The sequence below is a fragment of the Ambystoma mexicanum genome, chromosome 7q (genome assembly GCF_040938575.1).
Source record: "Ambystoma mexicanum isolate Mex_15411 chromosome 7q, UKY_AmexF1_1, whole genome shotgun sequence".
Lineage (NCBI taxonomy): Eukaryota > Metazoa > Chordata > Amphibia > Caudata > Ambystomatidae > Ambystoma > Ambystoma mexicanum.
Genome location: NC_090941.1, coordinates 1,020,506,185 through 1,020,520,861, shown reverse-complemented (window position 1 = coordinate 1,020,520,861; position 14,677 = coordinate 1,020,506,185). Strand labels below are relative to the sequence as shown.

General features: G+C 46.3%; 1 protein-coding gene across 1 annotated transcript in view; it reads right to left on the bottom strand.

The window, feature by feature from the left end:
• Nucleotides 1-14,373, bottom strand: part of CLPB (ClpB family mitochondrial disaggregase) — a 1,931,888-nt gene extending 1,917,515 nt beyond the window's left edge. The window contains exon 1 of the mRNA XM_069640284.1: nucleotides 13,945-14,373. Within this exon, the coding sequence (XP_069496385.1) occupies nucleotides 13,945-14,296 (352 nt within the window). The 5' untranslated portion in view covers nucleotides 14,297-14,373. The remainder of the gene's footprint in view (nucleotides 1-13,944) is intronic.
• Between the last annotated feature and the right edge of the window lie 304 nt (nucleotides 14,374-14,677).

The following is a 14,677-nucleotide window of genomic DNA, read 5'->3' as shown; positions in this document are numbered from 1 at the left end:
AGCTGGCACACAGTAAGATATTGCAGAACGGTGAATTGCTAATTTTATAAATTGCCAATGCCATAACATTGGACGCGAAATGGCAGAACAAAATCAGCAGACTATGGTTGGATAATTGCTGACTGCTTGTCCGAATTTGTACACAGACATTAAAGCACACGGGGCTGTCCTAGCATTGTTGAACAAAGATGCATGCAAGAATACCGGTTAATGGATGTGGCTTATGGTGGCAACATTGAGAGAGCCGTGTAAAGAGTACTCTAGAATTAACGAAGAGCCCCCTATTAAAAAATGAGTTTATGATCTTCTCGAATTGACTTAGAATACGAACATACCAGTAACTAAAAGGGTTAAAAAGGTCATCAGGCCCATTGAAACAAAACATTCACAAGCAGCATAGGACAAAATAGTTTTAAAGAGTTCAAATAAGTGGGAGCTTTTTAAACCAAGTGTGTATCATGGCAGTTACAATGTATGTACTTCAGCTGAGGAAACTAACTTCGGCGCCTGGCGAGGACACCTTTTTTCAGAATGACAGCACTGACCTAATGACAACATGTAAATGGAAAACCCAAAACTGCAAAGTGGCATCACAGGGAGATCGTCCCCTAGTCATTTTACAATGCCTCCACACAGAGCATGCATGCAACACATGTTATTCGGCGTGAGCCATTAACAACAAATATATATCAGTACATAAAAACCACAGTACATATTTTACAGTTTAAAAAGCCAACCCAACTAAAACAAATGCGGGCAGGAATTTTTAAAAAAGGTCTGCCATACCTTCGAAAACCCTTCCTTACAAACGTACAAAAATCTAATGTAAAATTCATATCGTTACAATCCATAAACGCGTAGCATTCTTGGTATTTCTAATTCTGTTCTTTATAACATGATTTCGGAGGAGTTGTCTTCTAGGCTCATCCAACAAAAAGCAAAACAAAAAATGTTATTCTCTTCATCCCCTGTTACATGTTACATTTCTGATTCTGCACTCTCTTTTGGTTTGTTTGAGATTCATTGGATACAGATGGAGTGGCCTAAAGACTTGCCCAAGAGAGCGATTGGCCCAACATCTGAACATCCGTGCCAGGTGATATCGCACAACACAGCTGATCTGTGGAATGCTGACAGACCTCTGAGATGGGCATGAAAACAGCCCCTCCTGAGAAGTACGCAGTGATGCTGCTGGCTCAAGTCCCAAGGCTGCCTCGCAGAAACAGTCTGCCGTTACAAAATGTACTTTCTTTCCCCCTGTTCGGCGAAATTACATGTTTTGTTATTATATGTGGTGTTAATGGGTGGAGAAAAGACCTAGTTGCTCCATTGTACATAAGGATGAGCCAGGCCTGGGATGGGCAGAATCGAATACAGCCCTCCCAAGCACTCGTGTGTGTTAGCATTACAGCGCTTTTCACCCCACTTCTGGCCTTGTCTATTATTTGTGTCTGAGACCGTGTGAGGGAGCTGAATGAGCATTGGTATCAGGGGGGGGCTTAGGGGGGGGGGGGGGAGTAGGACGAGCCTGTGACATCCCCTAGTCCTCAAGAGCCTTCTTTATGGCCCCTCAGCCAATTCATTCTCGCTAACAAAGGTACAATGTTCGTACAGGCTGCAGTAAAGAATTTAATTGACTATTGAGAACATAATCGCTTCATCATCCTTACGTGTTCTTGCCCAACCGCATTATCCAAAAGAGCGTTCTTCAGCTCGCCCGGGCTGTTGATTTGGTAAAGTACAATTTCCCATTTGTTTACCAGCATATTTCCATGTTTACACCATGTATACTTTTCTTGATCGCAGAGAAAAGCATTTTGCTCACAACATTTAGCCTATTAGGGTTGTTAGTATAACATTTTGCAGTTCTAACAAACCATTCCAGAAACTTGCTTTCAGCAACCTGTAAAGGGCCTCCCCCAGAGCACTGGGGCCCAGGACTGATTTTTCCTTAGGAATTAATTTTGTGCTGCATCTAATGTGGCTCAATTGGAAAAAATTCTAACACATCACGAGCAGAATCATTTTCATTAAAATAGTTTACACCTATAGCTTTAGTCCTTAGCTCTAGCTTAATGTCCCTAAGGAGAGTCTCTATACTCGAGGATACCGCAAGGTGAGACACTAAAAGTCATAGAAAAGACGCTACACACCAAGAGACCAGAAATACAGATACCAATTGTCTTCATTATGCAATTGGCAGAGATTGCTTTGACAAAGAACTACTTCTTGCTGGACAACAGATTCTTCGAACAAATATCTGGGACAGCCATGGGGGCCACATTACCCCCATCCATAGCAAATTTATACATAGCAGAATTTGAAGAGAAAGTCATTTACTATTAGACTAATCCTTTTTTGAAAAACATCTTGAGCTGGCGACGTCATATCAACGATGTCTTGATGCTCTTTGAAGGCAATGAAGCTACATTGAAAAGATTCATAGAATGGCTGAATATACAGAACCCATACTTAAGATTTACGTCTGAATCCAGCAAAGACACAGCAACCTTCTTAGATCTAAAACTCTTAAGAAGAGGAGCAAGAATTGAAATGACAGTGTACCAGAGACCAACGGATCGCAACTCATTACTAGAATTCAGCGGTTTCCATCAGAGATCCTTAAAAGAAAATTTACGCTTTGGACAGTTTTTACGTTTTCGGTGTAACAGAGTATGACACCCAAGCGGAGAATCTGGCCAAAAAACTGCAAGAAAGAAATTATCCCCGCAAGATCATAAGACATGCCAAGAAAAGGGCACTGAATATTCCAAGAGAAACAACACTGGAACAACATCCTAGGAAAGATAGAGATGACAACCAGATCACGGCGGTCTTTAGCCACTCTCCCATCATTAATCAAATAAAGAAAGAAGTCAAAAGACTCTGGCCCATCCCGAATGTGGGGGAAAGAACTTTGGACCCTCTGACCTTTGCAATCAAGAGGAGGCGGTACCAGCCCTCTAGATAAGGTGCGTATCATGCTTATTTGCGCATCTAATTATGGGAAATACGGATGATTTTTGTTTCTACTGCGTACCATGTACGCTGTGTTTATTAATTAAAAAGAGCATACTTTCCACCACTAGATGGCACTGTAGCAAGCTCCTGCCTTGAGGCAGGCAGGCCCTTCCCTTGCCAGTCTCTCTGAGACATGGATCCTAATCCAGGGCTCAACCCACCACCTCGGCCCTGGGAGACCTTTCCAGAAACGCACGTGTCCTTCTGCTACGTTTTTTCATTTGTAGAGTAAACAGAGAGGAGGCCACAAACGCGGTGACACCAGCCAGGTAAGCAACCCGCCCTTCTGCTGCAGGCGCTTTTCAATTGCATTTTTATTTTCTGTCTGACAGCCCGGACCGCTATCTTATCGAATCTCGCATGGTCCGGGCTGTCAAAGAGAAATAAAACCGCAATTGAAACCAGTTCAAAGTATTTTGTTTCTTCCAAAGCAAATCCATCTGCTCGGGTCGGATGATCAACCAACTGCCCGTTTCCCAGAGTCACAGTCCTCCTGAGACACAGGCTGTGTCCCTGATGAACTCCACCACAGTGTTGTCGACGCAGCCTGTGTGTCTCAGGGGGGCTGTGACTCTGGGAAACACGTTTCCTTTGTCATCAGCAGCATAGACCGCCCCCCCGCCCTGTGACTCTCTGTTGCCCCCGTGCCCCCCATTACCGTGTCATGCCTCCTCTCCCTCCCCCGTGACTGTCTCTGTGCCCCCATGCCCCCCGTTACCGTGTCATGCCTCCCCTCCCTTCCCCCACCCCCGTGTCTGTCTCTGTGCCCCCTTGCCCCGTTACGTGTCATGCCTCCCCTCCCACCCCCCACCCCCCGTGACTGTCTCTGTGCCCCCTTGCCCCCCGTTACGTGTCATGCCTCCCCTCCCTCCCCCGCGACTGTCTCTGTGCCCCCTTGTCCCCGTTACGTGTCATGCCTGCCCTCCCTCCCTCCCCCCATCCCCCGCGACTGTCTCTGTGCCCCCTTGTCCCCGTTACGTGTCATGCCTGCCCTCCCTCCCCCCACCCCCCGTGACTGACTCTGTGCCCCCTTGCCCCCGTTACGTGTCATGCCTGCCCTCCCTCCCCCCGCCCCCCGTGACTGTCTCTGTGCCCCCTTGCCCCCATTACGTGGTGTCATGCCTGCCCTCCCTCCCCCCGCGACTGTCTCTGTGCCCCCTGTTACGTGTCATGCCTGCCCTCCCTCCCCCACCCCCCGTGACTGTCTGTGCCCCCTTGCCCCCGTTACGTGTCATGCCTCCCCTCCCTCCTCCCACCCCCGTGACTGTCTCTGTGCCCCATTGCCCCCGTTACCGTGTTATGCCTCCCCTCCCTCCCCCGCCCCCTGTGACTGTCTCTGTGCCCCCGTTGCGTGTCATGCCTCCCCTCCCTCCCCCGTGACTGTCTCTGTGCCCCTTTGCCCCCCGTTACGCGTCATGCCTCCCCTCCCCCCACCGCCCGTGACTGTCATTGTGCCCCCTTGCCCCCGTTACCATGTCATGCCTCCCCTCACCCCCCGTGACTGTCTGTGCCCCCTTGCCCCCCGTTACCGTGTCATGCCTCCCCTCCCTCCCCGTGACTGTCTCTGTGCCCCCTTGCCCCCCGTTACGTGTCATGCCTGCCCTCCCTCCCCCACCCCCTGTGACTGTCTCTGTGCCCCCTTGCCCCCCCGTTACGTGTCATGCCTGCCCTCACCCCACCCTCCGTGACTGTCTCTGTGCCTCCTTGCCCCCGTTATGTGTCATGCCTCCACTCCCTCCCCCCAGCCCCCGTGACTGTCTCTGTGCCTCCTTGCCCCCGTTATGTGTCATGCCCCCCATCCCTCCCCCTGCGACAGTCTCTGTGCCCCCTTGCCCCCCGTTATGTGTCATGCCTGCCCTCCCTCCCCCCGTGACTGTCTGTGCCCCCTTGCCCCCCGTTACATGTCATGCCTGCCCTCCCTCCCCCCACCCCCGTGACTGTCTCTGTGCCCCTTTGCCCCCCGTTATGTGTCATGCCTGCCCTCCCCCGCCCCCGTGACTGTCTGTGCCCCAATGCCCTTGTTACATGTCATGCCTCCCCTCCCTCCCCCGCCTCCCGTGACTGTCTCTGCCCCCTTGCCCCCCTGTTACATGTCATACCTCCCCTCCCCCGCCCCCGTGACTGTCTCTGCCCCCATGCCCCGTTACCGTGTCATGCACCCCCCGACCCCCGTGACTGTCTCTGTGCCCTCTTGCCCTCCCCCGTTACGTGTCATGCCTGCCCTCCTTCCCCCCGTGACTGTCTCTGCCCCATGCCCCCCGTTACCGTGTCATGCACCCCCCGACCCCCGTGACTGTCTCTGTGCCCTCTTGCCCTCCCCCGTTACGTGTCATGCCTGCCCTCCCCCGCGACTGTCTCTGCCCCATGCCCCTGTTACCGTGTCATGTCCCCCCACGCCCCTTGACTGTCTCTGTGTCCCCATGCCCCCCGTTACCGTGTGTCATGCGCACAACTTATTTTTTGGTGTGTTTTTATAGCGCTGAAAATAAAGTGGCTAAATCAGGATATTTTTCTTTTGCATCATATCGTTTTCCATTCAGGATGTGGAAAATAAAAGGTACAGTGATATTATTTTGCCCCAACATGCTGCTATAAGGATTTACATGTTGTCATGATGCTTTACTATGCAATTTGGGTATTTTGCAAGTAAACTCTATAGGACAGTATTTTTGTAGGTCTTGACACCCAAAACTTAAATATTTGTAAGTATGGAATGGAAGAAAGTGGCCATGTCCAAATTGAAAGAGTGGGTTAAAATCCCTGCTTCGCTGTTTATCGTAAGTGTGTGATCCTGGGCAAATATTGTAATCTCACCCTAACTTCAACTGCAAAAAATGGTGTGCTTATGAATGATTACGTGTACACGCTTACTACAATAGGACAGTTTTAATAAGTGTAGGGCCACATTGGTGTACGCGGGTGCTCCTCTGCTAGTAGCTCCAATACTGCCACATGGAAATGCATTATTTTAAAGGTTTTTATAAGCTAATAACAAAAAAAATGCATTATTGCTGCACTGGCCCGCCTCCAATCTCGTAACACTGGATTTGACAGGCAGACAGTCCCACCAGCCAGTCAGTGCACCAGAAATTCTAGTATAGCAGACTGTGGTAGAACAAACATTTCATTTTCTCCCCTGTTGCTCCCAGCAACTGAAGTGGTTTGGGCCGTCCAGAGTACTGCCCCCTACTCTGCAATGTCCCCGTTATGCTATGATATTGAGTCTTTCATTGCACAACATCTGCCATTTGGATACTTTCTAGGACCTTCAGGATCTGCAAGAAGTGGGTGTTTCAGACTTAAAAGAGAGAGTTAACTGATTGTAACATTGAAGCTGCACTAGAATTGACTCATTACAAGTAAGAAGTTAAATGCCCTTACACAAGTAAGTTTACCACCCCTCCACCGTCTCTGAAGTTAGTGCTTCTCCCAACATTTGAAGGGATAGCCCTGTCTAAATTGTACCCCAGGTGCACCCCTGGATGTGTGCACTTGGGGTACAATAACTTACAAGTTATTTCATGGCAGAATATTTTCCGCAAGTGTAATAAAATGGTTAAAGGCAAGCCAGACAACTTTGAGCTACAACTCTTTTTGTCTACGGGTCTGATTTTACATATGCACTGGATGTATATGTTGGATACGTTTTACTCTCTTGCAGAGGAGAAAACTCATTTTTACTCTCTTGAAATTGCATTTACTCTCTAATTTCAAAAATCATGCGTAAAATACTCCCACCTCAAAATCTTATCTGGAGCACTGGGTGGAACATAAGGACATCTTAGTACACACATACAAGGAAGAAAATGAAAATCAACCAACGGTATGGAATACAACAAAGCCAACAGGACATACACCATGCAGAACCTGTGCGGCTTGCCCATTTACAGATCGATCTACAACAGTAGATATTGGCTGGAATACACCATGGCAACAAAGGATGCTGACGAACTGCAATATCTCTAATGTGGTGTACCTTATTAAATGTCCCTGCAACAAGATCTACATCGGGATGACAACCCGCAAAATAAAAACAAGAATAGGGGAACACCGATCAAACATCAGGACAAAAAGAACTAACACACCACTAGTAGAACACTATCTACTGCATAAGCACTTTGAGAATGACATACATTGGACTATCCTTGAAAAAGTTAAAACCCCACGGAGGGGTGGAGATTTAGCAGACATGCTATTAAAACGAGAACAGCTTTGGATTTTCAGATTAAAAAGCCATATCACTGGCCTTAATTAAGGTATATGTTGGCAAACACTTGCAGTAGAGAAATGAGTTCTTTAAGAAATATGTCCGCAAGAACGAGTGAAAGAACCACATATGGCCCTTGTTTCCTTGATTAGACACCCCGGAAACAGACAATTTCATTAAATACCCATGCAAGAAAGAGTGAATGAACTACATATGGCCCTTGCTTGTTTGATTAGAAACCCTGGAAAATGAGACATTCCATAAAAACACCCATACAGCTCTCCACAGGGAACTATACGGCACGCACTCTATTTTTAGCAAATATGGCAGAATTATATAATTGAACACTGCGAACACTTAGTATAATTCACAATAAGAATAGGCACCCTATTGATCTGGCACCTATACGCCAACCAGGAACACACAGCTGAATAATACACTCTGGACAAAAACCAGGGAACACGAAGCTAAGGACTGCTGTAATTGTAAATGCTACCAACACTGAAAACAAAGAAAGGACTAGTAGCCAAGGCCAGGGGATAAATAATCCCTCCCAAGATGGCGGCTGTTGTTCAAACAAGGGAATGGAACCGGCCGAGAGTAAAAACAAGAAACACTAGGTAAGAAAGCAATTGCGTTACGCTTACCAAAGAGAAGCCGTACAAGCTGTGTATATTATGCATTTCACTGGCTTTACACATGCGTGTATGCATATTGGTGTTAATAAGCGCACGCAACAGCAAATGCGAAACACACGCAACGCTTCTCCCAGTTTGGGGGAACGCTGCGGGATACACATCACCCGCACGTAGCCCAGTCCAGCCACAAGAGCAGGAAGAACGAGACAACTGCTCGCCCCTTCTTGCACTAAGATCTAGCCAAAGAGAAGCCGTATAAGCCATGTATATTATGCATCTCACTGGCTTTACACACGCAGTGTATGCATATTGGTGTTAATAAGCGCACATAACAGCAAATGCGAAACATGCGCGGCGCTTCTCCCAGTTCAGGGAAGCGCCGTGGGATACACATTATCCACACGTAGCCCAGTCCAGCTACAAGAGCACGAAGAGCGAGATTACAACCGCTCGCCGCTCCTTGCACTGAGATCTAGCATCTTACAATAATAGAAAAACAATGGGGCATGCATGCGGCATTTCACTTGAGTTGGAAGATGCTGCACTATGTAGACCCTGTCTCTCATGAATATCTGTAACAAGAGACAGACAGTCAATTATATTACGGCCACACAAGGCAGAGCACCAACTCTCCACTCATTTTTTCTGGGATACCATAACATTTGCGGCGTTTCATATTAATTGGAAAATGATGCATTATGTAGATCCTGACTCCCATTAAAACCTGTACCAAGACATAGACAGGCACTAATGCTATGGCCATACAAGGCAGAGATTTTGAGGGATGCCATTACAATTTAGGTAATTACTGCCCACAACCTCCAGTCTATTTAACATCAGCTGGGGAAGTGGAGCACTTACCATATTGAGATTTAACACAGACATGGCTGTCCATTGCGACTGAGATTGTTGCTGGGGGAGCACATAGGATACTTACCTTCAACAACATTATTTACTTACGCTTTGCAGGAATAACAGCTCCGCCACACACAAGATCTGTGAATGAACATACCAGAATTGATGTGAATACCGTGCACTGATACAAACCAAGTGACGGTAAGTGAGCTAACAATTGAGTAACCCATTAGATACTGGACTCATGTAGGATAGGTGGGCCAAAATATTTCTGACCAGGAGTTTTTTACTTATTTAATAGAGACCACAACTCCTGAGAGGACCAGAGAAATTCAAACTGATGGCCCACCACAATAGACAACAGACAGCAGTAAGACATCAAACTGCTTAGATCATCACAGAAAATATAACAGTCATAGACTACAAGGCACCTGATGTGTGCATTTCCCTTACGGGGAGCTGATATGCAGATGAGATGTCCCATCTAAAAATGGAATACGCCGGATCCAGTCAAAGAAATTGAAAGACAGAGAATTGTTAACAAAGTCCATTTGTGAATATAAAGTTTGAAAAGTATCTCTATAGTCCTGAAGAAAGTGGCAAATCAATTGTCCCCGCTGAAACTGGTTGACGATTACAGGCTAAGGGTGATGTCCTGACCCACCTGTCTCATAAGGAAGGGATATATGAGCTTGGCAAACATTATCCATTGTGTTTTTAACACACAGCAGGAATTGGACCCAGTGTTTTTTGGATCAACGAGCGCTGTAAGTCACACCGAGGGCTAGAAACATAATTAAAGAAATTGGTTGACTCCCAAGGGCGTGCACCTCTTTTTAGAAACTGCAGGAAAGTAGTGAGCCTGGATAGGCGAGTGCCCCCTTGGCTGTCTCCTGGGTGAAACCAGGAACAGATTCCTTTCCTCCTTAGGGACATTAAGCTAGAGCTAAGGACTAAAGCTATAGGTGTAAACTATTTTAATGAAAATGATTCTGCTCGTGATGTGTTACAATGTATTGGGGGGAGACAGAATCCAGATACCCATGCAACTCCAATTGTATTGACTGCAATTGGAAAAAACCCATATTTTGGCACCATATAATGCAGAGGAATGGTCTTTAGCTTCCATCGCAAGTTTAGGCACTCTTATATGGTGCATAGAGAGAATATCGTAATACTGGTACACGTGCATGGCAGCATGACAGATTATACCAGAGAAGAGCCCACTAAGCGACTTAACATAGAAGATTCAGTGGATAACCGTTATACAAAACACTCGCAAGATGGCGGCCACATTCGCCTCTAAGAACATAATGACTTGCATAAAAACCGATGTACGGCACGGTTGCTTAGCAACGGGCCGATGCTAACAACACGCGCAAGTCATCCTGCTACTAGGGGATGCAGTCGTTACCGCAACTAGATTCTGAGATGTAAGCACAGGAATTAATAGATAAATCAATTGATTCAATAACCTAGTTGTCCCGCGACTCCGTTCGACACTAACTTTTCATACTGTTGAACAGGAAACACGGCTGACTCGTACACGCTCATCTACTACCTGACACGCCATTTGGAAAGCCGCACCAGCGTCTCCAAAGTGACGAAAATCACAGATAACAGCAATCCTGTAACACACACGTTAATTCAAACTAACAGAGGTAAGAAGGGGGACATTACTGGACCAATGTTAATACACATTGGCGAATATAAATGCACTCAGGATTTACATCGTACGCAGACCATTAATTCAAATTTTGCACATTTATACAGACAGGAATCAATTAATTGGTTAATGCCGACCGCCTATCCATATTGAATATATTGCAACACTTCCTGGCAATTTAGAACAGGAATAATTGAACAAGACACCACCGACTGAGAGGTATGAACAGCTAATTATTAACATGAATTGAGTGCATGAAAGAGTAATACATGCAGCAGTGAATTCATGCGCCTAATACATAGTATCCCCTTACAGTTACTGAAACCAACAGATTTCACAAGTGATTGTGCCAATATAAACATCTCAGTAACAGGAAGCAGACCACATACAGGATACTAGGAAATACCTAGGTGAGTCCATGTGACCTGATATAAGAAATCTTTTACTTCCAATTTCAACACAGATGGTGTCCTAGTGGGACACAGCGCAATGTTTAGCGACTTGTCCCACTGGAGACCACAACTATGTAAATACTCACAAAATAGTAATGTAGCGTCTTTACTCACAAAACTGGTGTATGAATATTTTTGAAAGAGTGAAGGCCTGCAACATCCGGCCCGCCCATTACGCCCAGGTTAGTGCACTAGTACCATTGACCTTTTTCATAGCCATCAAATAAGATATAAAGTTACAGTCAAGATACCTAAATAGTATTACTTTTATTTTAGTTTTACAGAAGATAATTACTCCTGATATCTGTAGCTGAAGAAGGCCGCGAGAGCCAGAAACGTGTAGTAGCAGATAGGGGACAACCATCAGTGTAATGAAAACAATCCCCATCCGGACTAACAAAGATTGAACTCATTTTTACTTTGGAAAATTGTATGCCAAATGCAGAAAATCTTTACAATATACATGAAACACTTGTTAATGAATTATTGTTGAACAACAGTGAATTGTTTGAAATGGTACAGTAATGCCATTAATTCCTTTGTATGAATAATGTTTTCGACATTAAGTTAATGCTTGAGATTATATGATTTGAACTCTTCAATACAAAATCTTTTATGAAAAAGAACCTTTTTGTTTGGTTAAAAAGAAGTGCAAGAACTTTAACAATTATATTGCTCGTTGTGTGCCTTTGTTTGCCCCTCGTGCTCAAGGGACCTACTGTCTTCTCACAAACTTGATCTGGTAGCCCAGGTCCAACAAGGAGCACCTGGAAATTATTGTAATAAGCGGATTGTAAGATAATTCTTTAATGCTAAGAGGAAATTGAGTGCACCTCTACAATCTACGATCACCTTTAGCTTCCATCGCCTTTAAGCATTTGTCCAATCTTTTCCCTTCAAATGTATTATAAAATATCTTTAGACCCCTAAAACATGCTTTGCTATCATTTTTATATGATGGGACCAGTTTTCATTCCTATGGAACAGCATCCCTAAATAGTTATATGCATCTTCGACGGTGATCTTTACATTATTTATGGCCCATACAAAGTTCTTTTTGCAATTTTTAAACAAAGAACGGTTGCCATGGAGATGGCATGTACAGCACTGTAATGACTATATTGCAGTAGCAAGTGCTAAATGAACACCAGTTACGAATTCAAAGTTTGCTGCTGCTTTCTGAGGACAGGCGAGTGCCCCAGAGCCCAGACCCATCGCCACCTGCATCTCCTTAAATTTAAATACAACGTGCTTTAAAAGCACGGCAAAAGTCATACCCGCGTTTGCTCCCTTCTCCCCTGCCCATTTCCTCGTTGCAACATAGCCCGTCTCCCAGCCCTCCCTCCCGACATAATTGGTCCAGCTGACCTTATAATGGACACCCAGGGCAGCCCTCTGCCCGGCACCCGTTCAGCTAAGGGGCCCAAAGCAAAGGGTGGCTCTAACCAAGGCAGCTCCCGAAAGTGTCCGCAGGTGCCAACAGGGGAAGCCAGTAGCCAACCGTCAACCAGCAGCAACCATCAAAGTAAGTGTGGCATGGGGGGTGGGGGGAGTAGAGCAATTACTCTACTCCAGAAAACCCCTGCTACTCTACATAACCCTCCATCTGAAATGCGAATATTAACTTGTGCCACATTTAGATAAGAATTGTAAACATTAGCCGCTAATGTTTAACGTCATACTTATGTGAACACTAGCCTATGCCGCACTTATATGGAATTGTGAAAGTTAGCCTGGTGCAGCCTCCATCTCTGCCTATCATATGCGGAAACCCACTTATTGTGGAACCGGTGCCTTTGCCCCACTTCACAGGACTCTCAACTCAAGGTATAGCCTCCATCTTTGCCTATTGTATGGTGAAACTTAGTGCATTCTGAGACCTGGGCCTCTGCCCCACCACACAGGATTCTTAAACTCTAGGCACATAGCCAAACTGCGAAGGTCAGCTTCGAGACATATAACCCACTAACAAAAAAAGCCCAAATGCGTTCACACTGGAAGATGCTGCACACAGTGAGTTTTGCCCACAGATGGCCCCACAACCATTTCAAACACTGTAAAAGTGTTTGGAAATGGCTTTCAGCATGCTCGGCGTTCCAAATTGTGAACATTGGTCTGCGTCGCATCTAGATGGAATTGTGAATGTTAGCATGTGCCACACTTAGAATTATGAACCTAGCTCGCGTCAAATCTAGATAGGAAAGTGACTGTCAGCAGGTGCCGCACCGAGATGGAATCCCACCATTGCAAGGACAGCAATGCCAACTAACCAAACAACTAACAATTCCATCCCTCTGCATACACCTCTCAAACTCTAAACAAACACAACCACAAACCTAAAACGGAGCAATCCGCACAAACTTCACAACAATGCAACAACAAAACAAACCACATATAGACTTGCACAACAGCACACAACGACTACGGACCACAAAACACCCCAAGCCCAGCCAACGGACCCACCGGGCTGAGGCTGTCAACAGCACATCACTACTCTCTTGCACTTTTCCTGCTTCCTCCCACTAACTCAACCTCCCCTCCTCTTTCAGAGCGCCAAGGGACCACTACGGTGGTGATAGTGCGCGGTACAAATGTCCTTTAACGTTAACATTAACATACCTAACTCATACAGAAACCTACACAGCAAAACGCACGCACTTCACCACACTGCAACAACAAACAACATATAAGCCACACCAACAGCACACGAGGCCTGACTTCGATCCGATACTCGCACCAAATCTCAGCACATGGTGTATACCGAACTGAAGCCGCCAACAGGACACCACTTCTCTCACTATCCTACTCCATCTTCACCTTACTAACCCAACCCGCCTTCTCGTTTACAGATCCGCCTAAGCACCGGGGGGAGGGGGGGGGACCAATTCCGTTGGGGATTGAGCACTATACAAATACCATTAACAAATTTACATCATTAATTCTTTCAACTGATACGTGTTTGTAAATAAAATGTATTTAAAAAATAGTTATACTAGAAAACCACGATTAAGACTATGAGTACTATTACAAAGTGTGCTTGCAAGTGGAGTCCCTGAGCAATGGAGGATGGTCTATGTATGTATGTATTAAAATATACATAATCACCCTTAGAGCGGTTCTGGGCGCTGTTGCAATAGACCAGCAGGGCAGCTGTAAACACCGAGGCGCCTTGACCCCAGAAGACAGCATGGTCCCCCTTGAACTCTTCCCTTTGGTTCTGGCGCCCTCTTGTGTTCTCTGGGTAGTACTGCGAGTCGCCCTGTCTTCGCACTCCAGCGGGCAATGGACCTCCGCTTTCCCACGCTGAGCATGCGCGAACCCGTAAGCCCGGCAGCCGGTACACATTTTCTCTGTCAACTTCCGTCTGAGAAAATGCCCGAATGCCTGGGCTTGAGCCAACGGCCCCGGCCAGGAAGAGTCGGGTCAGACGCCTCCAGTACACGGCGGACACCCACATACCCGCCGCCAAACACCCTCCAGGTGCGCTAAGTCTCCGAAAAACGGGTATAACAAGATGGCGTCCAACGGTTGCACAGTGGGCATTTGGAATGGGCATGCGTACCCCGTGGTTCGGCGCCCGGTGCTTCCTGGGGTTTGTAGTTAAATGGCTAGACGGGTAAAGCAGACGCAAAGCGGTCAAGGTCGGTGCGTGAACTACCAGTTCTGGAACGCCGGGCAGAAGGGCGTGCTTTTGTGCGTTGCGTGCTCGTCGCATATGGTTGTTTATTTATTTTATCGTTCACTGGTAGTTTGATGATGACATTCTCTGTAAGAATCCGGGGCGTAACTATTTCTCGTATTGTTCACCAAAATCACTGTGCCCTGCTTGGTGTAGCTC